The sequence below is a fragment of the Thermothelomyces thermophilus genome, chromosome 5 (assembly GCF_000226095.1).
Source record: "Thermothelomyces thermophilus ATCC 42464 chromosome 5, complete sequence".
Lineage (NCBI taxonomy): Eukaryota > Fungi > Ascomycota > Sordariomycetes > Sordariales > Chaetomiaceae > Thermothelomyces > Thermothelomyces thermophilus.
The window spans coordinates 2111157-2136411 of NC_016476.1; the positions used below are offsets into that span (position 1 = coordinate 2111157).

Consider the following 25255-nt stretch of genomic DNA (forward strand, 5'->3'; position numbering starts at 1 on the left):
CTCTATAATTTGTCAGCTATTAGCAGTAGCTAAAGTAGCCTATATGGCTTATGTCATGCCGTTTTACTTCGATTATAAATATTATAGTTCCGTATAACTTTCTTAACTTATACCGTTAACTATAGAAAGTTATAGTATTTCTTAACTTATATAATAGTCTTTATAACTCCTTTATGTCCTCTAAGTTTCGACTTATAGAGTTCTCGAATCATTCGTAGCTATTGATCCCTATTGTAGATATATGCTTTACCTTAGTACTAGAGTTTCCTATCTTTTTCTTCTACTCTATTAGGTACCATTAGTCTAGGTGTTGCTTGATACTATGTTTTGTTAATCCTTTCTTCTCGAAAGATTGTATAACATTCTAGTAACGAGTTAAGTAGATTATCTTCCACAGGTGTTTGCGTTTCGTGATATAGCGTTCTGTCTATTCGTTCCTTAAACAACGGTGGTGTTATTTCTATTCGTCCTTCCGTATGATCCGTTCGTCGGCTTAAGATGTCTGCTTATACGTTCTCTTTGCCCTTCTTATAGCGGATCTTAAAGTTAAATTCTACAAGGAATTCTACCTATCGTATTTGTCGTCTATTAAGCTCCTTTATTATTATAAAGTATTATGAATTCTTGTAATCTATATATACTTGTACTAGTTTAATTATACTACTAAGGTATAGTTACTATTCCTTAAAAGCTTTGACAATTATAAGTAGTTCCTTGTTATTAATCGGATAATTAAGACGTAGTCTATCGAGCTTCTTTAAAAAGAAGGCTATAGGATGTAGCTTTCCTTGTCTATCTCGTTATCCTAATTATCCTCCGATAGCATAGTCTAAAGCGTCCGTTTCTATCTTAAATAGCTTCTTAGAGTCTAGTAGTACTAGTATTAGATCTTTGATAATAGCGTCACGGATCTACGTAAATGCTTACTTATATTATTCTTCCTATTAGAATTTAGTATTCTTCTTGGTAAGTTTATATAAAGGTTGTACGATTGCTCTAAAGTTCCTAATAAACATTCGGTAGAAGTTTGTAAATCCGATAAAGCTTCGTACTTCTATAACTAACGTCGGTTATAGCTAGTTCTTAATAGCTTTAACCTTTAAAGATTCTATCCGAATTTATCCTAGGGATATCTTATATCCTAAAAATACCGTTTTCCTAATATAGAATTCGCTCTTTTTCTTGTTGACTAATAGTTTATATATATATAGCATGTCTAGCACTACTTTTATATACTTCTAGTATTTATCTATTGTCTTAGAGAAAATAAGTATATTGTCGAGATAATATACCATAAATTTGTCAAGAAAGGAGTAGATAGCTTAATTAATCAGGGCTTAAAATATTACTAGCGCGTTTATAAGTCCAAATAGCATGACAAGGTACTTATAGTAGCTATAAGGTATCCTAAAGGCCGTTTTCCACTCGTCGCCTTCTTTGATCCATATATAGTTATAGGCCGATAGCAAGTTAAGATACGTAAAATATTAGGCTCCTGCTAACTGATCTCAGAGCCGTAAGATTAGCGGTAATAGGTATTGGTTTTTCACGGTCTATTTGTTAAGTTGCCGATAGTCGACATATAACCGTAGCTTTCTATCTTTCTTAGGCATAAACAGGATTAGGTAGCCTACTAGCAATATCGACAGGCAGATATATCCTCTTCGAAGGTTCTCCTCTAAATATCGCTTAAGTTCTTCGTTCTATGCCTAGCTTACATAGTAAATCTTAAAGAACTTTAGTCATGCTCCTTCCTTAAGCTTAATCTCGTGATCCTATAGGCTATACTCTAGTAATCCTTCTAGATGCTTCGGTTCGAATGCTAGGTATCCTCCGTATTCCTTTAGTACTTCCCTAGTCTTATCTTGTCTTTTGGTTTTCTAATAGTATACGAACTTGGTTCTATCTATAGCGATACTAGCGATTTCTCCTATCTTAACCTATTACTCCAATTATAGTACTCTATATTCGTCAATAGAGAGAACAGCTATTAGCAGTTTAGCTCGTTCCTCCTATTATAATGTTAGTGTCATTATACCGCTTTTTCTAGAGTCTATGGTAGTCTGCCTACTATTATCTATCTCTTATAGTAGATCTGTAGGATATGCCTTCCTTTAAGCATTATCTGCTTACGATCCTTATATACTCCCTATCTTACTAGTCAAATATAACTCCGTTCGGGGTTGTAGGTAGCTACTATTCTTCTAACTAATGTCTAGGTTATAATCTTTATACTATAGTAACCTTAATATTATATCTTTATCGTTACCTATATCTATAATGTTAAATATAACTGCTATAGTCTTCCCTACTATAGTAATATCGATCGGTTCGGTCTCCCTATATACCTATTACGTTAGAAATAGCCCTTTAATCATGCTATACTTCTGCTTTATTCTCTAGGGTATCTGTAGCTGATTTATAAGTGTCGGCGAAATCAGGTTTATCTCTACTCTACTATCTACTAGTACAAGCATTTCGTGCTGTTTCTATTGTGCTATTATCTATAGTCGCTTGTCTTGCCGCCGTTATCTAAAGATTATAGCAATTTCCTATATTTCTATTAGGAGGTCTCGATATAGTAGTCTCTTACGCTAGTTCCTCCTATACTATACTACTACTTGCTACTATATAGGCGTTAATAGTTTCTAGGCCCCTTAAAAGGCCCTAACCTGTTTCCTAGGTTAGTGCTAACCTCTTTGGTTATTCGGCTAATAGTAGCTTTATTAATCGTACTCATTTCTATAAGCTATTAAGTGCTTACGGCTTCCTACTATTAAGTCCGTTCTACTTTTCGTTATATATGCTATAGCTTCATCTAAAGCTCCCGAATTCGCGATTTCTTTTCATCTATATAATAGAGGCAATCGTTGCTCTAGCACGAGTCCTATATATCTCGTCCTGTTCCGTAGTGCCTAGGCTAGGCTCGTCTTAGAACTATCGTAATGCCTTCTAGATCGTAGGCTTCGATCTTCTAGAGTAATTCGGCCGCTCTATTTCCTATATTGTAGACCTATTCTATAGGGCGTAAGCTTCTATCCTTATTTCCTTATTAGGTCGGCTAGTAATTGTTTTCGAATTTGTTATAGAAGTGATATCGGCATCTATATGCTATACACTAGAACTAAGGCACTTGTATATATGCCTTATGTTGAAGATATAGTTATGTAGCGTTGCCTAGGAGGTATTAGAATTCCTTCCCGAATTCTTCCTATTATATATAGACTATAGGTACCCTAATGCTAAGATAGGAGTGTTTCTTCTAGTAGCTTTCCTATATATGCTTGTCTTTTCCGTAGTTCGCGTATATAAACTAGTATTCTAGGTTCTATACGTCATTACTAAGTTACTAGTCGTTAAAGTGCTTAGTATAGCTATTAGGCCTATTATATATTATAGGCTGTTTTCCTTTAATAGTTTCTATAATATATCGGAGTTCCCTCGTCTTGTCCCTTATCTTATTATTCTACTAGGCAAGTCAAATTAAGCGTCTATCCCGTTCGTATAGTTCTATATTAAGCCGGAAAACTTTATTATAGTACTATTTAATTCGTTCTTAAAGGAATAGAATATTAGGTCTAGGTCTTTTAATTCCTTAGGTATCGGTTGTCTATAATCTATCCTACCTCTATATAACTATAAAACCCTACTACCTTAAGGCTAGGAGAATCGAAATTGGTAGTATGTATCCTCCTACCGTATCCTATTTAATAAGACCTATCTCTAGGTCTATAGTGACTAGTTCAAAGTACGGTGCTTATTCGTCTTTACTATTGCCGTCGTGTCTAAGACCAGCTATATTACTACCCTTATCTTTATAGCTTGTAGCCGCTACTTCGATAACGTCCTTAGTAGTTTCGTCGATAGCTATAATTTTCTTTCTAGGGACTACCTTCTACTCTTTCTTCGGGCTTCGACATTCTCGCTTATAATGCCCTTTCTTTCCGTAGTTATAATAGGTAATATTAGACTTATCTTTAGTCGTCTTCTTCTAGTCCTACTTCTATATTATATCTATATCTATAGCTTTAGGGTATATCCTATATAAGGTATTAATATACGCTCGCTTTTTCTTGTCATTAGCTTTAACCGTGGTTCTATTTATTTAACCTCGTTTTTACTACTCTTATATATAGAGTCAATTATCGATTTTAATAGCCTATATAATATATTTATCTAGGGTCTTAGGCTAATTATACTTATATAGCTCGTCTTTAACCTTTTCCTTTAAGCCATTATGGAATAGTTATATTAATACCTTATTATTAAGCTAAGACTTAAGTATATCTTATCTAAACTATATAGTATAAGAAGCTACTAACTTAGTCTATTAGAGATTAGCGAGTCTTTCTTATATATAAATCTTCTTATCTTTGTCGCTAAAAACCTTCTAAAGCTCTTCTTCGAAATAGTTATAAGATCAAAAGACTATTTATATAAACGCGTCTCGGTCGTCTTCGTCTTCCTTAATAAGATAGTCATTTTATATAGGCTTAAACTATTTAAATACCTTGCCCTCTAGTCTTGTAGCTATATAGAGGACTTTAGCTTTATCATTTAGAAACTTGTCGTTATTAAGCCGGAAGTAGGATCGGAGGTTTATTAGGAATCCTATAAGGTCTTCCTTAGTTCCTCTATATTTACTAGGTAGTTCGATCTTAATACGGCTTGCTTTAGCGCCTTCGAGTGCTTTAATTTTAGTATAGGCCTTGTTAACTAATTTCTACAAGTGCTTTTCGCTATTCTCGAGTTCCTTAATTCGAGCTTAAGTAGCCTTATCTCTCTAGTCTAACTCCTAGATTTGCTAATAGAGTTAACCAAGCTAGGTAAGTAGCTGTTTAGCTATAACGTTAATAGCTATGTCAATATCGAGGTCGAAGTCACCTCCGTTCTAAACTATAATAGAACAAAGGGAGTGATAGTAACGTGTAACGAACCTAACTTAGACTTCTTCTAAAAGGGTTTAGACGAAGGTAGATTGAGTAGGACAAGTAGGTAGGTTGTCTAAGGGATTTGGTAAAGCTAAAGAGTTTATAACAATACTAGAGTTGTCTCTTATAGTAATTAGTAATGCTTGGTATAAGTACTATGATTATAGGATAGGTTACTATTATTGGTAAACTTTTAGAGTCTACCTAATGAGTAACTATCTATATATATATATAATCCTAGTGATTATTCCTGATTATGGTGATTATAAGTGATCGTATAGTGGTGATTACCCTAATTACTGGTAAGTGTAGTGATCACTATGCTTCCTATGTTATAATTGGTCCTTTTGTTCCTTTGACTTGATTGGCCTGTTTGTGCCGGTAGCTTAGGTGGCATCTATATGTATATTTCCGTGACATAAACGCTTATAAGGACATCTTATATTATGCTGCTAACTGCTATAAGAGTCTCTATATAAGTCTCTACCTCTCTCCTTACTACTCTTCTAAGCTATAGGAAATATTAGTATATAAGTTGTCAAGAAGATTCTATACTTTCAAAAGACTCTAGGTTATACGTCATTATTAATTAGAATCTCGGCTATTATAATAAGGGTACTAAGCTCCAGAAGTAGCTATCCTATACTATTAGCAAGCTTAATTTCTATCCTCTTATTCGCTACCTAGGTTAGTAGGATATATATAACGATGGCATTAAGGAAGGTATAAAGTCCTTATATACCCTATACTTCTAAGATATTATATTAGATGGCTTACTAGAAGGCGATATTAAAGTTACGAATCTAATGCTATAGATTAACTCCTAAATGCTTAACTATATTAGGACTAGTTATATATTATATAGTAACTATTATATAGAGCATTATAATAGATAATATAAGTATAGAGTAAAGTGCCTAGATAATCCTCCTAATAAGGTTAATATCCTAGTTATATATTATATAGTAACTATTATATAGAGCATTATAATAGATAATATAAGTATAGAGTAAAGTGCCTAGATAATCCCCCTAATAAGGTTAATATCCTTCTTCCTATATACTTTTATAGCTTTATAAAGTTTAAGATCTATAGTATATACTAGCTAGCATTATAACTATCCTATCCGCTTACTAACGTCTATAGCATATATAATATCTTTATAAAAGGAGTCTTATAGTTATACGAATTTAGCTATAATAGCTACATTAGAAGGTATTAAATCTATAGATATTAAGGGCAATAATCCTTCTAAGAGTTGCTCCTAGGAAGCTAGGATAAGGTTATCTCTAGCTTACTTACAGGTTAGGCACTACAGAACTTCTAGATCTAGCTTACGGTCACCGTTAGGGTCAACAAATCCCTATATACTAGCGAATTTAGCCTATAATTACAATTTAATATACTATAAGTTCTAGGAACTAGGCCCTATAAGGCATATAGAAGTCTCGACTAGGATCTTAGACATAATAGACGTATTGTCGAAAGCATATTAAAGCAGGGTAAGAGAGTTCGTAACCGAAGAAAGAAGCTACTACTAATATTAAAGATACGTCGGTAGAGGAGCAGTCAAGGCGCCGGGCTCATAACTGCCGAACGTAATAGGAGCTCCGGGAGCGTTGAAAGCAGTCTGTAGTGGGTGGCTGTACGAAGGAGACAGTGCCTTGTTGAACTATCTATAAAGGAGACAAAACGACTGATATTTATAGACAAAAGGAACTGGCCAATGCGTTAAACAGCCTTATACAGCTATGGCGAACGCGTGGCTAATACGTTTGGAAGCTCCATAGCTTCCGACACCGGTGCATCTCCGTCCTTAGGTCTGTGACCGCGGCCTCCGCGGAACCTCCGCGAGATAGTACAGAAGCAGCCACGTTATCGCCGCCGCCGCCGCCGCCACTGCTACTGCTACTGCTGCTCTTCCCTCGCAGCTCTGGAGGCTTTTTCTTTTTTTTTTTTCCTTTTTTTTTCCGCTTGTGCTCAGCAAACCACTCTCATCCCCCCTTCTCCTCCCAACAATATCGCGCCGGCCCGCCTCCTCCCGACGATCCGCCGGAGGATGATGCTCGGCACCCTGGTCGGCGAATGGGATGCGGCGCGCCCCCGCGCCCGGCCGCGCGACTCGAGGCACCGCAGCGCTTCTGCCCGGTGTCTCGCGATGTGCTCCCGCTCGTGCTGCGCGTGTGCCTTCTGATGCTTGTGCTCCGGCGCCGGCTCGGCCCGACCGGCGGAAACGGCTGTCGGGATCGGAGTCGAGGTCGGAATCGGCGTAGGCGTAGGGGTCGTGGTCGACAACGACGATGGCGGCGGCGGCGGCGGCGGGAGTGCCGGGAGTGGCGGGAGTGGCTTGTTCACGTTTATGGGCTTCGCTGTGCGCCGCTTCCGCATTATCGTGTGGCCAAAGGAGCTCCTCATCGTCCTCCGGTTTCTGCCGGTCTTGCTCTCGCAGGGAAGGGATGATGATGTTTGAGCACGATTCTTTTGTGGCCCCCCCAGTCGCCCGGACGGCCCGGGTTGGCGGCGGGCGTGATGTGCAGCAGGGTGGCCGATTTGTTCCAGGATCCGGGCGAGGGTCTGCCTGTTGAGCGATATGCGTTGGCGGAGGGCCACCGAGTCCCGGATCGGATGCGCGAGCACTCGGACCTTGGGCTCCTCGGGCCGCGAGCATATCGATCCCATCGTCGTCAGTATGGTTGGCAAGCTTAGGCTCTGCAGAGCGTGATATTCAACCCCCGTTGCCGGCGATGACTTCGTGTGGCTATTACCATAGAAGATGAACGCGGCTGTGTAATGATTGTATGACTTCTTTATGACCTTGAAGGTTTCCGGCATTGCAAAAAAGAATCATAACCTGGAGGATATCATTTCATGGTTCGATAGCCCTGACATTGGTCTGATCTCCAGGGGCATGTGGTTCTCCTTCCAGAGCAACTGACCATATCGTTCTTTGGGTCGCCAGTGTAATACGGTATAGCCGCATGAACACTACCGACAAGTGATGAGATGATATATCACGCCACGAGACGTTTCCCGTCGTTGGAATATCCCAGGTGACGGGATATGCATCACAGGCCTTGCTCAACAATGCGTGTGTGCAAGTGCCCTCGCGAGGTCCTCGTAAATCACTCAAGAGTTCCGTGGAGGACTGCAAAACAGCCTGAGATCTTCTTGGACTGCTCTGGAGATCTTAGATTTGAAACGGTCTTAATCCTGTCTTCGGGCTGGCCTTAGCTTTTAGTAAAAGAGTAACTAGTAATTAATTAATTAGCTCGTAGGTGTTTGACATCGAATGCATTGCGCAAGAATCGCCGAGAAGTAAATGTATAAAACCACAAACTTCATACTCGCTTGCCGATATCATCAACATTACTATCTACAATGTGTAGGTGCAGATCCGTCAATATGGACGCGGGCCAGAATCAATCATTCAAGTCATGAAATCGTAACCTGGGCCTTATCAGCCCTCCTCCCATCGCACCCCTTCCGTCCTTCTGAACGCTTTCCGTGACGTTACCGACAACCAGACCCCGATATATGCTCCAGCATAGATAATTAGGCGATCGCAGGAACCGACCCTTCGGACGAAAAAAAAATAAACCAACATAACCGCAACAAACCCTCCCTATTCCCCTTTCCTCTTCGTTTTCCTTTTCTTCATTTCGTTCCTCCCCTTCTTTCCTCTCGGACACGCCTCAGACATAAGCACGATGGTGCGAGTGCGAGCTCCGCCGGCTCCCGCCATGGCGGTGGCCGCTATGGCTGCGGTGGCGACTGCGGCTGGCGTGGCGGCTGTAGGTGCGGCGGCGCTCGCTCCGGGCGGCGTTGTCGCCGTGGATCCAGGCCAGCACGGCGGTGATGAAGAAGAAGATGGTGTTCATGATGCCCAGGCCGAAGCTGGCCTTGAGCATGGCGCACGTCTTGCTGACGCTGATCTCGGGCAGGCCGTAGTTGATGCGGGCGTTGCCGAAGATGCCGAGGCTGATGTCCGTGGGCGACCCCGGGCGGACCGAGGCGCAGTCGGTGCGGGCGACGAAGCGCAGGTAGTAGACGCCCGCGATCAGGGCGCCGACGAAGGCAAGGTCAACCAGCGCCACGAAGTGCGCATTGGCCGACGACCGGTGGTAGCTGAAGAGCGTGAAGATGGACCAGGCCAGCGCCAGCACCGAGACGATGAAGAGGATCAGGATGTGCGCCGGCGTCATGACGTTAGCATCCAGGTAGCCGTCCACGAACCAGGCGAGCATGCCCGTGATGGGGATCTGGGGGCGTCACAGTTAGTTTGATTCAATGTTTCAGTCATAATGAGGGTGTCCGATGGGATGGGATGGGACGGGGACTGAGAGCGAGGAAGTGAGTGTAATAGGCGAGTGAGTGAAATGGGATGGGTGAGCAAGTGAGAAGAAGCAAGCGGGATGGGAGTACCAGTGTGACGATCTCGGCGAAGCGCCAAAAGGCGAACATAATTGCGAACAACATGATGGCGAGTGTTGTCGGAGTGCGATCGGGTGTCGTCGCCGATTCTTGGGAAATAGTTGGAGAGTTGCGGAGGTTTCTCAAGCGAACTGGTTGGGTACGTTCCGTCGGGCGCCCAACAATCTCATCCGCCACAAAAGCTTCTCAGCGAAGATCCTTTGGCGCAGGAAGGGATTGGTTCCCAGCTTCGGAGTTCTCGGCTGTGACACCAAATGCGGCAGGGAAGTGTATGATATGAGTGTGCTTCTCCTTGCTGCGGAAACGACGTTTTGAATCTCTCTCCCAATCGGCCGCTGCGTGTCTGGGTGGCGCTATTCAATCCCCGCCCGTGGTTGACACAGGGTTGTCGAGCGGCAGTCCGATCGTCTCGAACAGAGAGATACTGTGATATAGTAAAACGTGAGGTGCACGTTTTCCGGGGACTTAGGGCCCTCGGAGCGTCTGCGCGCCGATTCGTCGTCGTGTTGGCACACTGTCCCAGGAAGGCGGGCAAGCGGGGCCGTTGGCACAGGAACAAGCGCAGGTTCAGGCACCACGTTGCCAAGCCCAAGCGGAAACAGCGAGGATGCTTGCAGCGCGAAGCCGCAAACTAGGAACAGAACGGTTTGCAGGAGATTAGATTTTTAGAAATTTAGATGGCAGGCAGACTTCAACAACTTTGCAAGAAAAGAAAATATGCAAAAAAGACATAGAAATCAAAGGCTGCGCAAAGGGCGGATTCGTGGTTTCAACCAATCAGCGCTATAACTCAAAATCCGGATGGCTGGTCGACGCTGCACTGTCGCGGCGCTTCGGTGGCTTGAACACACGTGCTGCAGGGAAACCTGTGACTGCTTCCAAGGTTCTTCGTCGCTCTCGCCCTCATTGTCTCCTACCCTCACAATATAATTGTGGTTCAATGAGACGGCTGCCACGTACGACCATACCCACCAGAAAGCACGGCATCCCGTCCGCTCTGCCCTAGTTAAGCTGGTGAGGGTCCGGGTAGTAGTTGGGTCGGTGACGACCAGCGAATGCCGGATGTTGTACGTTTTTGCTCTGCTTTTTGATTTTTAGCTTTGATCGGATTCTGTGGGATGCGAATGCAGGGAACAATAGCCGTGATATGAAGAGGCCGAACTGGGGCGAGCCCTGGGGCGGGGAGAGCCCAAGCCACCACAGGTTCTAGTAGGCCCCTTAGGGCACCTCTTACCTTAACTGGTACCGGACTTGTTACCTATGGGCAAAGCAGCATGTCTGGTATTGAGACTGTGCTTAATGTATCAAACATCAAGAGTATGCCTCCCCCCCCATCTGGCATCAATCCAAAAGCTGGTGGTGTTCGCCTCGCCGGCCTTACTGTTCACTCATTACGGGAGCTCGGCTTCCCGAACCGGCTCGACAGTCTGCTAGGTGTCCCCAGATTGTTTCCCGGTTCCAGTGAACCAACGGCTTCCCCATGGGAGGAGAGTAACCCCATGATTCCATCAGCGGCGCCAGCCGAGGGTCTGGACGCAGCCGAGCGAGAGATGCTGAGGAATGCACTGCTGAAGAGGGAGCATGTTCCACATCAACCTCACCACCGTCAAGTTGGACACCGTTCTGCCGCTCCGGGCAGCGAAGGAGTCGTTCTGTACCGTGCGATGCGCATGGCAGCCCGGTGCGCGGCTGGGAGCGGCCGGGTGTGGGGCGTTGAACTGGGACGCTAGATGGGCGGCTGCGCCCGACGGCGACCTTACAGTGTATATACATACATACTGTAGTATGTACATACATATATACTGCGTAATTAGGTCATTATTGGAGGTTGCTTCAAGTACGGATTAGACCAGTGGTTCAGATTATGTTGCATTGGCAGCACACGTCAGTGCGAACGCCTCGACTAATGATATTTGTGGTATGTACAAATCCGGCTCGCATGGGTGATGGTGTTCTGTACGGATTACACGTGCGGGTATGCGGATGCGACGCTCCCTCGATATTCGTGGTGATAATCCATTCCATCGAGGCTGTGGAGAATTTTGATCAAGATGCTGCGGTTGGGATAGCGCCCAGCAACTAAGGCCCCACTAGCCTATCATTTTAGTGTTATCGCGATAAAACCGCTTATCACTCTGGCTCAAACGATTCACAACCACAAAAGCCTTTTGCTCGCATTGGCGTTGTTTATCGTCATTCGGTCATATCATCACCCTTCGGCCATCTCCTATCGCTCTGGAGCGCTCTCCAGCCCCGGGGTCCGCAAGCACACCCCCACGCCCACGCGAGCGCAAGACATGGCGTGCATAACCGCCCCAGAATCGATCGAGCCCTGCCGTTGGTTCCAGTGATTCCAGTGTCCCGTTATTGGTCGCTCAAGTCAGTTTGACTGATTAGTGGGCATCTCGACTTGGAAACTCAGCCGAACACCTACCCGAGTGCAACTCGCCCTCACTTCATTATTCACACTAGCCAACTACACTAGCCAACCCTACGCGCTCTGTGGCAAAGGGCTGCAGGTCATGAATCTGATGTCAACGCACCCCCCGTGGAGGAGGGCAAGGGCAACATGGGAACTATTGAATGGAGGACTGTCTGAATTGGGCATCCGAGCACCGTAATTCCCGGCAAAGCATCTGCGCCAGTGCGCGGGAAGCGAAGCCGACATCCGGGAGGACAAAAGGGCAATGATGCTTGCCAGAGGAAGCACATCCTAACCCCTTCTGCAGACCACGAGCTGCGGAGGGTTCCACATTCGCCTCTGGCTGCAACCCGCAAACGGTGGGCCTGGTCATGATAAACCTGGAAACCAGCGATAAGCATGCAACAAGCCTTGTAAAGCTTTGCCATGCAGTTCGCGATTGAATAAAAGGCCGTTGCCGGTGCCCGCCTCCGACTGCCTGGTAAGCGATCAACGGTCGGCGGTTGGGACGGTTGAGCAGGTTCTCCGCACATACATACCCCTAAATACCCCATTTCCTCGAGCTTCCTTCGAGGTACTCTTTGTGGATTGGAGTCTCGGACCGGAGTGCACACACAAAGCGTACCTCCCCTCCCGCCTCGTACTCCTCCCGGCCCGCCAGTCTAGAGTCCCGACTTCGGAACTCCGGTTTTTCTCACCACCATGGACGAAGACCAAGCACCGTCTCAGATCGTCCCGGAGCCGGCTCCGCGGCGGACTCTCGCCGACCGGCTTCGCGGCGTGAAGAAGACTTTTCTCACTAAGGAGGGCCTCATCGGCAACTACGACTATGCCTTCCTCTTCCGTCCAACCCTCCCCTTCATGAAGAAGGCGGACCAGCCGCCCCCCTTTTTTGGCCTGAACGACCGGATGCCCGTGTTGTTGGCCCTGATCCTCGGCTTCCAGCATGCCCTCGCCATGTTGGCCGGCATCATTACCCCGCCCATCATCATGGCCGGCTCCGGTGGCGCCAACCTCAGCTCCGAGCAGACACAGTACCTCGTGTCCACCTCCCTGATTGTGTCGGGCCTGCTGTCCGCCATCCAGATTACCCGCTTCCGCATCCTAAAGACGCCCTATTACATCGGCACCGGCCTCATCTCCGTGGTCGGCATCTCCTTCGCCATCATCCCCGTCGCCTCCGGCGCCTTCAGCCAGATGTACGCCAACGGCTTCTGCCCGACCGCCGAAGACGGCACCCCGCTGCCGTGCCCGGACGCCTATGGCGCCTTGCTCGGCACCTCGGCTGTCTGCTCGCTGCTCGAGATCCTCATCTCCTTCATGCCGCCCAAGGTCATCCTGCGCGTCTTCCCGCCCATCGTGACCGGGCCGACCGTCATGCTGATCGGTATCAACCTGATTGGGTCCGGCTTCAAGGACTGGGCCGGCGGCTCAGGCCTCTGCTCTGAGGCAAACCCCTCCGAGTTTTTCGCTCGGTGCCCCGACATCACCGCGCCGCATGCGCTGCCCTGGGGCTCGGCCGAATATCTAGGTGCGTTGAACCGCCGAGCATCATCGCCATCATCACCGTCATTCATCTTCCCTTCTTCCCGACATATCAGACCAATGCTGATGCCGCCTATCAGGTCTCGGCTTCTCCGTGTTTGTCACCATCATCCTCTGCGAGCGCTTCGGGTCGCCCATCATGAAGTCGGTCAGCGTCGTCATCGGCCTGCTCACGGGCTGCATCATCGCCGCGGCCTGCGGCTACTTTGACCGCTCGGGCATTGACGAGGCCCCGGCCGTCTCCTTCATCTGGGTGCACACCTTCAAGCTGTCCGTCTACGGGCCCCTCGTGCTGCCCCTCATGGCCGTCTTCATCATCTGCGCCTGCGAGGCCATCGGCGACATCACGGCCACTTGCGACGTGTCCCGCATCGAGGTCGAGGGCAAGATCTACGAGAGCCGCATCCAGGGCGGCGTGCTGGCCGACGGCATCAACGGGCTGCTCGCCGCCCTTGGCACCATCACGCCCATGACGACCTTTGCCCAGAACAACGGCGTTATTGCCCTCACGCGCTGCGCCAACCGGTCCGCGGGGTACTGCTGCTGGTAAGATTCCAACCCCCCAACTTTTTAACCCAGAAACAAGAGACGAGGAAAGCTGACTTTCTCCTGCTTCCTAGCCTCTTCCTCGTCATCGCGGGCATCTTCACCAAGTTTGCCGCCTCCCTCGTCGCCATCCCGTCGGCCGTCCTCGGCGGCATGACGACCTTCCTCTTCAGCGCCGTCGCCGTCTCGGGCATTGCCATCATCGCCCGGGGCGTCCCCTTCAACCGCCGCAACCGCTTCATCCTGACCGCGGGGCTGGCCCTCGGCTACGGCGCCACCCTGGTGCCCGACTACTTCAGCCACGTGTTCACGTACGACGGCGGCAACAAGGCCCTCCGCGGCTTCCTCGACGCCATCGAGCTCATCATGGAGACCGGCTTCGCCGTCACCGCCGTCGTCACGGTCGCGCTGAATCTCGGCCTGCCCGTTGAGCTGGAGGATACCGTTGCGGCCGACCAGCCCGCCGGCGCGGGCTCGTCGGTAGTCCGGGATGAAAGGGGCAGTGGCAGCGGTGAGGAGGGCGCGGAGTTGAAGGCAGTGAAGGTGGCGTAGGAGCGCATCTCCCCTCCCTCCCTTCCTGGGATTGTACGAATGGCATCTTGCTGTATGCGTGTATTTTGGTGATGGATACCCTGTTTCCTTGTTCATTTTATCTATTCGAGAAGAGTCACGCTTGATCGATGATGTTTCTTTTCCTACCGATGAGGGAGGATCTCCAGTCATCCATTCCCCAGCATTGGTACAAACGATCTAGAAATTATAAACTTTGAGGGTGAAGTGACACCTGGAAGCCATGAAGATCCTAAGCTAACGCAGCTTAGAATTTACTATATCGTGTTGCAAAAACCTCTTGACTCCCGATGAAACGCTCTAAGAGTGTTTCCGTAGAGAATTCGTCGGACAACTCATTCATCACACCCAAGGAGGGTGACTGAACGCCTCCAAGAAAGTGGCCTGCCAACGCAGAAGTGTGCGCGGTTGTATCCTTGTTCGTTCGGAGAAAACCTTTCTCTTCCCTGATTCGGCGATGACAGTCGTTAGGCTGATTCAACGCACTACGGAGGCCAGTAACATGTTTCTCTGCATTAACGATGCCGCCGTTACAGCCCTTCTCTCCCGACAAGGTAATAGAAACCAGTCGGACTCTTCTCTTTTAGTATCCGGTTCAAGTCATTATCGTTGTTTCGGGAACACCTTGACCGTATCATCACGGCGTGTTCTAGAAGGATAATAATGTTGGGACGACAGGACTAGTCGTTAGCTTTGATGTTAGAACTGGGTGCTGACACCTGTCAAGTCATCAGTCGGGTGCTCTCGGTGACCTGCATACGGTGAAGAACGGCTCTTTTTGAAGTTTCTCAGCCTGAGACGAATAAGAATGCTTGGACATTGCTTTTTTCTTTTTCTTTTCTTTTTTTCTTTTTTTCTTTTTTTTTTTTGGTGTTTACTCCGAGTTACCCTGTAGCCCCTGAACCCTGTAGCTGCTGATTACAGTCAGTTGCGAGCTCAGCAGGTGACAAACGGAGAAGACGCTACTGCCTCGTCATACAGCCGCGAGAAAGTACCGTTTCCAGTTCAACGAGAAACTCGACACCTTCTAGAAATAGCAGAGGTAACACTCTATGGGGGTCAGCGAAATGGAAGTCGCAATGGAGCCAAACCCTAACCCTGTCTTCCAATCACTATTACCCCAGCCATTGAGTGATGTCAACACTGAACCGCAGGCCCGCTCGGCTGGTCGTGCAGCATCCCGAAACCGAAGCTTCTTCGCCGACACAACAGCTCCTTATCAATTGCAACGGCAGCCACGTTGCGCACACACTCACACCACGTCAATCGAATCCTACTGACTGCCCAATCTCGAGACAACTAGAATTTTTTTTTTTTAGAAAAAGGCAGAGAAATGTTCCGGTCAACCTTCCGCCCTCTCACTTCCGCAGCTGCGGCCGCGGCGGCCACGGCCTCGCGCCGCGCCGCCGTCCTCGGCAGCGCCGCCCCGCGCGTCTCCCAGTTCCACAGCACCGCCCGCGTGCTCATCAAGCCGGGCGACCCGCTCCCGGACACGGACGCCCTCATGGAGGGCAGCCCGGGCCAGCGGGTGAACCTGGCCGAGGAGGCCAGGAAGTACAACAGCATGCTGCTGATCGGCGTCCCCGCCGCCTTCTCGCCCGCCTGCTCCGCGACGCACGTCCCCGGCTACGCGAGCCACCCGCGCACCAAGGAGTTCGAGCTCGTCGGGGTCGTGTCGGTCAACGACGTTTTCGTGTGAGTTTTGCCCCCACCCCCTTTTGTTATATTGTTTTTGGAAGGGGGGAGGGAACGGGTGTTGATGAAGAGGAAATTGGTTTAGGATGAAGGCCTGGGGTGAGACGCTGGACCCTGCCGGGCAGTTGGGCGTAAGTCTTGCCTCGTTTTTTTGGCGCCCTAGATGGGTAATTTTTGGTAATATGTGCAAGAAGATTTGCTCACGTCCGTCCGAACAAATGTTAGATCCGTTTTTTTGCCGACCCGACCGGCAAGTTTACCAAGATGCTCGACATGGCGTTTGATGGCTCGGCCATTTTTGGTGGGGACCGGTCTAAGCGGTATGCCATCATTGTCGAGCAGGGCAAGGTCAAGTCCGTTGCGGTCGAGCCTGACAACACTGGCACGAGTGTGTCGCTGGCGGAGAAGGTGCTTGGTCCGGTGTCTCCCTAAAATGACTGGCTCAGCTCGAACGTTTATTACGGCATATTCGGCGTCTCGAGCAGAACGAATTACGGCAACCGCGCGCCGGGGCTTTGAAGGGGAATTACTTAATGAGAGAGAGGTGTCCTTACGGTGTTCTAGTGGTCAATTTCAGTCAATAAGCTTGCCCATCAGGTCACGAAAAGCCTTGGATCGCAGCTTTACTCGTTACTTTGATCTCTGGTGCATTGTCGGACCCTAACCCGGATGTAGACGGCCTTTTAAGGTCCCACCGCTCGCCGTGTTTTCGGTAGAAAGCCACACAACAATCTCATCCCCATTCTCTTTTAACTCGCCTCGCAATGTCAGCCCGCGCCCTCTGGTACGTGGCTGCGACGAAAAAGTCTGCCAAAAACATCTTGTACATGCACTGCAATGTCAAGCCGGGGGCAAGCAAGAACCGCGAGGGCATTACCTCGGTAAACGATGAGGCAGTTGAGATATGCGTGGCCGCGCAAGCGCGCGAAGGGGAAGCCAACAAAGCCGTGATTCGGGTGTTGAGCGAGGTATCCATTTCTTCAAGATTATTCGCTCCACTGGCTATCCCTGGCCCAAACTAACACCATACCCTTCCCCCCCCAGGTACTAGACCTCCCCAAATCAGACCTCCAGATTACCCAGGGCCTCAAGTCTCGGAACAAGACGGTTGCTGCCGTCGGTTCCTGGGTCAACTCGGGCGAGGAGGAGTGTCTGAAGCGGGCGAGGGAATGTCTCGACAAGGCCATGGAGAACTCTTGACATGTGATTCTCCCGAAACCTCCCTCGCGCTGCCTCTGAATCGGGACGCGCCCTTGGTTATACTGATCGCTGGTCTCGTCCTCCGAGGTTCTGGGACATACCAAGCCGTAACCCCAGGTTTCGCAGCCAATGTTTCGAGCTAGCTTGCCTAAGAACGAGTATTGTGGTCGGCATTGCAGTCTGTTGGGTACCGGTATTTCGTGCCACCCGTATTGCGGTTCCGTTAAGGCAATTTGCCGATTAAGCTCGATCCCTTCACCGGATCCCACGCACCCTCGGTCTCACAAGCCCAGTAGGCCGCGTTCCCCGGGTACCACCGCGGCCGCCTCTTGTCGATCCTCTGGCCGATGTCGTGCCCCGAGTGGTTGCAGTAGGGGCAGGAACTCGAGATTGGCGGCTTGACGCTGGTGTCTGGTATCGGAGGGATGACTTGGTGGATGGGGGGTTCTCGACAAACGAAGTGTCCGTTGTCCTGGCTCCCGTTAGTTTGGTGCCTTTTGCTGCCCCGCTAAGCGACCTACATGAATGTAGTCTCGGTATCAACCTCGCCAGCCGTTCGTTCAGGAGGTCTTGTAGGGTCTGCATCCATGTCAGTAACTCTCCGCCTAGCCCTTATTGTCCGTCTTGTCACCTACTCTGCTGTTGTTCCTCTTCCTTCAACTTCATCCTCTTAAACGACTCCGTAATTGGGCCCTGTATTCCCCCAAGAAGTTACGTGATGAGCAGCCGTCCACAAGTCACCCGATTTCGAATCCTTGTTTGAAGCATACCTCGGGAAAGTCGACACAAAATGCATTCATATTCAGTCCATACAGGAAGCTTGCGAAGCTCTCGCTGAACCGAGCGAGGCTCTCATGCATCAGCTGGAAGTGCATCATGTTGGCCTCGAGGTCTGCAATCGAGTCTGACAGCTCAGCAAAGGCAGGTTCGAAGGCATTGAGTGGGAAGGAGGCGGAGTCTCCCTGCACGCTGTTGCGGGCTGAGTCGCGGAATGAGGAGCGTGACGAGGGCCGAAGAGGGGTTGTTGGACGAGAGCGGGAAGTAGACCGCGCACGTCGGTGGGAGCTGCCATCGTGGGCCATGCCGAAGCAAAGCTTTTGGTCTGTTTCGTGGAACTCTGTCCGTCGCGCTTAGAGGTGATTGCTTGGGTTGTCCTTTGATCAATGTTTTGTTTGGTTTCCCCGATCCTCAATTTGGAAAGCTTGGGACCGGAGCTGCCCACGTGTTGCCCCGCATTCGATTTCGATTTCGCGTTTCGTCTGCGGAGCCCACTAACTACCACGCGATTGACACTCAGCACTACCTTAGGTAATAAGTTCCCACAGATACACTGAAGCGGCCTTTGGCATGTTGTATATATGTATAGTCACATCCAAAAAGTGATTAGCCGTTTTTAGAAGGTGGGACCTGACTTACATCCCCCCCTCCACCTCCTACACTGACAAAACCAGTTTTTTCTATCCATAACACATAATATGGGGTACAAACCGAAAACCGACCGTAGAGAGCACTCTCCTATAGTGGTAGAAGTCATTAAAATGCTCTATAAGTTAGGTTATTTAGCCTTAAAGATACGAGATATTAACAGCCTTCTAAAGTCTACTATTATAGCTATCCTCCGTCGTAAACAAAAGGCTACCGAGCCTGGTTTTTAACCTAGAAAACGAACTAGCTAGCTAAGGAAGCTTAATTCTAGAGCTAAACGACGTCTTATTTACTATATAGCCTAGAACCCCTTCGAAAGCCTAGCTTATATAAGTACCTCCTCGAAATCAAGTTACTAGCTTTACCTAAATACTATATAGGTATATCTTATAAAGAACAAATACTATACTTTCTAGCTATCACGAACGCAAGCCGACCTATGCCTACGGCCGGCCCACAGCGGCCGGAGGGCCCACGCCCGGGCACTAACAGGTATGACCCTGCTATAACAGGCACGATCAGGGCACGGCTAGGAAAAGGGGAATAGCCGATCCGTAGTATAAGATGTACCTATTAGCCCATAGATCCGAAAGGGAGGTTCTCCTCCCTAAGGATCAGTCTATATAACTACGATTAGGGAGAGATACAAATAGGAAGCCCGCCAGCCCTAGAACAATCGACTCCCCCTACCCCCGCAATTAGTGCGAACTTGCTTAGAAAGGCCTTCGTAATAGTGCTACCTCTCTTGACAACTAGCCTAGCAGCAGGCTACCCCGATAGTTTCTGATCCTTCTACCTTTTGTCAATCGAGATGGTACCGTCATTTAGCCGTTTAATGCCTATAGAATAGGAGGAAGGACCTTCGAGCCTAAGTAAGACTCTTTTAGCCTAGTACTAGCTATAAAACCATTTAGAACCCCCTCTTTACGTTCTAATACTCTCTGATTTAGAGCCCTCGATATAAGGCCCCGATTGTAAATAGCTTATCTAGAACCTAGAAGGCTAGGTTAAGGAGTGTTACAAAAATATATATACAGGACGCCACCTAAGCCGCCTCCCTAATAGGCCAATAAGATAGCAGGAATAATAGGCCAATCAGGACAGGATCACACTTAGCAAGGAATGATCCTAGCAGAGGATCACTAGCTTACGATGTAAGCCAGGTAAGCCAGTACAGAGGATCACTATAACTATTAGTAATCCTAGGATTATATATATATATAGATAGTCACTCGTTATAGTAGACTCTAGGAGTTTACTAGTAATAGTAACCTACAATTATAGTATTTATTCTAAGCACTACTAACTACTATAAAAGATAACTCTAGTATTATTATAAACCCTTTAGCTTTACCAAATCCCTTAGACAACCTATACACTTGTCCCACTTAATCTACCTTTGTCTAAACCCTTTTAGAAGAAATCTAAGTTAGGTTTGTTATATATTGCTATTACTCTCTTTGTTCTATTATAGTTTAGGACGAAGGTAATTTCGGCCTCGATATTGATATAACTATTAACGTTACGGCCGAATAACTGCTTACCTAGCTTAGTTAACTCTATTAATAGATCTAGGAGTTAGACTAGAGAGGCAAGGCTGCTTAAGCTTGAATCAAGGAACTCGAGAATGGCGAAAAGCACTTATAGAAGCTAGTTAACGAGGCCTATACTAAAATCAAGGCACTTAAAGGCGCTAAAGCGAGCCGTATTAAGATCAAACTACCTAGTAAATATAGAGGAACTAAGGAGGATCTTATAAGGTTCTTAATAAACCTCTGATCTTACTTTCGGCTTAATGATGATAAGTTTCTAGATAATAAAGCTAAAGTCCTTTATATAGCTATAAGACTAGAGAATAAGGTATTTAGATAGTTTGAGCCTATATAGAATAACTATCTTACTAAGGAAGACAAAGACGACTAAGACATATTTATATAAGTAGTCTTTTGATCTTACGACCGTTTTAAAGAAGAACTTTAGAAGGTCTTTAGTAATAAAGATAAGAAGATTTATATATAAGAAAAACTTGCTAATCTCCGATAGACCAAGTTAATAGCCTCCTATGCTATATAGTTTAGATAGGATATACTTAAGTCTTAGCTTAACGATAAGGCATTAATATAACTATTCCATAATGGCTTAAAGGAAAAGGTTAAAGATAAGCTATATAAGTATAATTGGCCTAAGACCCTAGATAAATATATTATATAGGCTATTAGAATTGATGATTAACTCTATATATAAAAGTAGTAGAAATAAGGTTAAATAAACGAAACTACGATTAAGGCTAATAATAAGGAAAAACAAGTATATGTTAGCACCTTATATAGAATATATCCTAGGGCTATAGATATAGACATAGTATAGAAGTAGGATAGAAAGAAGATAATCAAAGACAAGTCTAATGTTACCTACTATAACTATAGAAAGAAAGGACATTATAAACAAGAATATTAAAGCCTAAAGAAAGAATGGAAAATAGTCTCTAGAAAGGAAATTGCGGTTATTAACGAAACTATTAAGGATATTATCAAAGTAGCGGCTATAAGCTACGAAAACAGGGATAATAATATAGATAGTCTCGGACGCGATAGTGATGGTAAAGATAAACAAGCACTATACTCCGAATTAGTCACTATAGACCTAGAGATAGGTCTTGCCGAATAGGATATGGTAGGAGAGTATATACTACTAATTTCGATTCTCCTAGTCTTAAGGTAGTAGGGTTTTATAGTTATATAGAGGTAGGATAGATCGTAGACAACTAACATCTAAGGAATCAAAAGACCTAGACCTAATGTTCTATTCCTCTAGGAACGAATTGAATAGTACTGTAACGAAGTTTTCTGGCTTAATACGAAACTATGCGAATAGGATAGACGTTTAATTTGACTTGCCTAGTAGAGCGATAAGATGAGGGACGAGATAAGGGAACTCTAACGTATCGTGGAAACTATCAAAGGGGAACAGTCTATAATATATGATGGACCTAATAGCTACGCCAAGTATTTTGATGACTAGTAACTTAGCTACAACGTACGGAACCTAGAGTACTAGTTTATATATATAAACTATAGAAAAGACAAACGTATATAGGAAAACTACTAGAAGAAATATTCCTACCTTAGCATTAGGGTATCTATAGTCTACATATAGTAAGAAGGATTTGGGAAAGAGTTTTAATACCTCCTAGGTAACGCTATATAACTATACCCTTGATATAATATATATATATAAGTGCCCTAGTTCTAGTATATATTATATAAATACTAATACTACTTTTGTAATAAATTTGAAAACAATTACTAGCTAACCTAACAAGGAAATAAGGACAGAAGCCTCTACCCTATAGAATAGGTCTATAATACTAGAAACAGAGCAGCTAAATTGCTCTAGAAGATCGAAGCCCGCGACCTAGAAGGCATTATAGTAGTTCTAAAACAAGCCTAGCCTAGGTACTACGGAACAGGACGAGATATATAGGACTCGTGTTAGAGCAACGATTACTTCTATTATATAGACGAAAAGAAATCGCGAATTCGAGAGCTTTAGATGAAGCTATAGCACGTACGACGGAAAGTAGAACAGACCTAATGGTAGGAAGTTACAAGCACTTAATGGCTTATAGAAATAAGTATAATCGATAAAGCCGCTATTAGCCGAACAACCGAAGAGGTTAGCACTAACCTAGGAAACGGGTCAGAGCCTTTCGAGGGGCCCGAAAACTATTAATGTCTGTATAACGGTAAGTGGTAGCGTAGTATAGGAGGAACTAGCGTAAGAGACTACTATATCGAGACCTCCTGGTAGAAATATGGAAAATCACTATAATCTTTAGACGATGGTAGTAAGATAAGCGACTATAGATAATAGTATGATAGAAATAGCACGAAATGCTCGTACTAGTAGATAGTAGAGCAGAGATAAACCTAATTTTGCCGATACTTGTAAATTAGCTATAGATACCCTAGAGAATAAAGTAGAAGTAAATTAGCTATAGATACCCTAGAGAATAAAGTAGAAGTATAGTATAATTAAAGGGCTATTTCTGACGTAATAGGTATATAGAAAGACTAAACCGATTAACATTACTATAGTAGGGAAGACTATAGTAGTCGTATTTAGCATCGTAAATATAGATAACAATAAAGATATAATATTAGGATTACTATAGTATAAAGATTATAACCTAGATATTAGCTAGAAGAATAGTAGCTACCTACGACCTCGAACGGAGTCGTATTCGACTAGTAAGATAGAGAGCACGTAAGGATTACAAGCAGACGATGCTTAAGGGAAGGCATATCCTATAGATCTACTATAAGAGGCAGATAGTAGTAGGCAGACTACTATAGACTCTAGAAGAAGTAACATAACGACACCGACGTTACGATAGAAAGAACGAGCTAAACCACCGATAACTATTCTCTCTATTAACAAATGTAGAGCACTATAATTAGAGTAGTAGGTTAAGATAGGAGAAATTGCTAGTATCGCCATAGACGGAACTAAGTTTGTATACTATTAGAAAACCGAGAAACGAGACAAGACTAGGGAAGTACCGAAGGAGTACAAGGGACACCTAGCATTCGAACCGAAACATCTAGAAGGATTACTAGAATATAGCCTATAAGATTATAAGATTAAGCTTAAAGAAGGAGTATGACTAAAGTTCTTTAAGATTTACTATACGAGCTAGATATAGAATAAAGAACTTAAGCGATATTTAAAGGAGAACCTTCGAAGAAGATATATCTGCCTGTCGACATTGCTAGTAGGCTACCTAATTCTATTTATACCTAAGAAAGACAGAAAGCTATAGTTATACGTTAACTATTGGTAACTTAACAAATAGACTATAAAAAATCGATACCTATTATTATTAATTATATAGCTCTAAGATTAGTTAATAGAAGCCTAATATTTTATACGTCTTGACTTGCTATCGGCCCATAACTATATATAGATTAAAGAAGATAATAAGTAGAAAACGGCCTTTAGGATACCCTATAGCTATTACGAGTACCTTATTATGCTATTTGGACTTACGAATGTGCTAGTAACGTTCTAAGCCCTGATTGATCAAGCTATTTAACCCTTTCTTGACAAATTTACGGTATATTATCTTGATAATATACTTATCCTTCCTAAGACGATAGACGAATACCGGAAGTACGTGAAAGTAGTGCTAGACGCGTTATATACGTATAAGCTATTAGTTAACAAGGAAAAGAGTGAATTCTATATTAGGAAAATGGTGTTTTTAGGATACGAAATATCCCTAGGACAAATCCAGATAGAACCCTTAAAGGTTAAAGCTATTAAGGATTAGCTATAACCGACGTTAGTTACGGAAGTACGAAGTTTTATTAGGTTTACGAACTTCTACCAGATATTTATTAGGAACTTTAGAGCGATCGTACGACCTTTATACGAACTTACTAAAGAGAATGCTAAATTCTAATAGGAAGAGTAATATAAGCAAGTATTTATATAGATCCGTGACGCTATTACTAAAGATCTAGTACTAGTATTACTAGACCCTAGGAAGCTATTCGAGGTAGAGACAGACGCTTTAGACTACGCCATCAGAGGATAGTTAGGATAGCGAGACGAACAAGGGAAGCTATATCCTATAGCCTTCTTTTTAAAGAAGCTTGATAGACCACGTCTTAATTATCCAATCTATAATAAAGAACTACTTACAATTATCAAAGCTTTTAAGGAATAGTAACTATACCTTAGTAGTACGATTAAACTAGTATAAGTATATACGGATTATAAAAATTTATAGTACTTTACGACGACAAAGGAACTTAATAGACAATAAATACGATAAGTAGAATTCCTTATAGAATTTAATTTTGAGATCCGCTATAAGAAGGGTAAAGAGAACGTACGAGCAGATGCCTTAAGTCGACGAACAGATTATATAGAAGGACAAATAGAAACAACGCTACCGTTATTTAAGGAACAAATAGACGGAACGCTATACTACAAAACGTAGATACCTGTAGAAGACGATCTACTCGACTCATTCCTAGAATGTTATATAATCTTTCGAGAAGAAAGGATTAACGAGACGTAGTATCAAGTAGTACCTAGACTAGTAGTACCTAACGGAGTAGAAGAAAGAGATAGGAAACTCTAGTACCGAGGCAAAGTATATATCTATAATGGGAATTAATAGCTATAAATGATTCGAGAACTCTATAAATCGAAACTCGGAGGATACAAAGGAGTTATAAAGACTATTATATAAGTTAAAAAACACTATAATTTTCTATAGTTAACGGTACAAGTTAAGGAAGTCGTACGGAACTACGACATCTATAATCGAAGCAAAACGGTATAACATAAGCTGTATAGGCTACTTTAGCTACTACTAATAGTTAATAAACTATAGAGTTTAGTTATAATAGACTTTATTACGAAACTACCAAAATCTGAAGATACGGCTATAGGGGTAATCTATGATAGTATTCTTACT

The 25255-nt window shown here is 45.1% G+C and overlaps 7 protein-coding genes across 7 annotated transcripts; 4 read left to right on the forward strand and 3 right to left on the reverse strand.

Annotated features, from left to right (window-relative positions):
• Positions 1–6911: 6911 nt before the first annotated feature.
• On the reverse strand, positions 6912–7763 carry MYCTH_2112012 (uncharacterized protein; the record flags this gene model as incomplete). The annotated part of the gene is made up of 1 exon (XM_003665079.1): positions 6912–7763. The coding sequence occupies one exon, from the start codon at positions 7761–7763 to the stop codon at positions 6912–6914; it is 852 nt and encodes a 283-aa protein (XP_003665127.1).
• Positions 7764–8538: 775 nt separating this feature from the next.
• Positions 8539–10084, reverse strand: MYCTH_2308502 (uncharacterized protein). The gene is made up of 2 exons (XM_003665080.1): positions 9354–10084; positions 8539–9190 (listed from the first exon to the last, which is right to left on the reverse strand). The coding sequence occupies exons 1-2, from the start codon at positions 9405–9407 to the stop codon at positions 8624–8626; spliced, it is 621 nt and encodes a 206-aa protein (XP_003665128.1). The 5' UTR covers positions 9408–10084; the 3' UTR covers positions 8539–8623.
• A 552-nt stretch (positions 10085–10636) lies between these two features.
• On the forward strand, positions 10637–11092 carry MYCTH_2128976 (uncharacterized protein; the record flags this gene model as incomplete). The annotated part of the gene is made up of 1 exon (XM_003665081.1): positions 10637–11092. One exon carries the CDS (start codon positions 10637–10639, stop codon positions 11090–11092), a length of 456 nt encoding a protein of 151 aa, XP_003665129.1.
• Positions 11093–12322: 1230 nt separating this feature from the next.
• On the forward strand, positions 12323–14665 carry MYCTH_2308506 (uncharacterized protein). Its single transcript, XM_003665082.1, has 3 exons — positions 12323–13315; positions 13410–13875; positions 13950–14665. Exons 1-3 carry the CDS (start codon positions 12487–12489, stop codon positions 14425–14427), a joined length of 1773 nt encoding a protein of 590 aa, XP_003665130.1. The 5' UTR covers positions 12323–12486; the 3' UTR covers positions 14428–14665.
• A 1113-nt stretch (positions 14666–15778) lies between these two features.
• MYCTH_2066239 (uncharacterized protein) lies at positions 15779–16572 on the forward strand (the record flags this gene model as incomplete). Its single annotated transcript, XM_003665083.1, has 3 exons — positions 15779–16098; positions 16226–16271; positions 16366–16572. 3 exons carry the CDS (start codon positions 15779–15781, stop codon positions 16570–16572), a joined length of 573 nt encoding a protein of 190 aa, XP_003665131.1.
• Positions 16573–16764: 192 nt separating this feature from the next.
• On the forward strand, positions 16765–17461 carry MYCTH_2308510 (uncharacterized protein). Its single transcript, XM_003665084.1, has 2 exons — positions 16765–17108; positions 17185–17461. The coding sequence occupies exons 1-2, from the start codon at positions 16905–16907 to the stop codon at positions 17338–17340; spliced, it is 360 nt and encodes a 119-aa protein (XP_003665132.1). The 5' UTR covers positions 16765–16904; the 3' UTR covers positions 17341–17461.
• A 211-nt stretch (positions 17462–17672) lies between these two features.
• MYCTH_2308513 (uncharacterized protein) lies at positions 17673–18565 on the reverse strand. Its single transcript, XM_003665085.1, has 3 exons — positions 18111–18565; positions 17976–18033; positions 17673–17919 (listed from the first exon to the last, which is right to left on the reverse strand). Exons 1-3 carry the CDS (start codon positions 18420–18422, stop codon positions 17858–17860), a joined length of 432 nt encoding a protein of 143 aa, XP_003665133.1. The 5' UTR covers positions 18423–18565; the 3' UTR covers positions 17673–17857.
• Positions 18566–25255: the final 6690 nt, after the last annotated feature.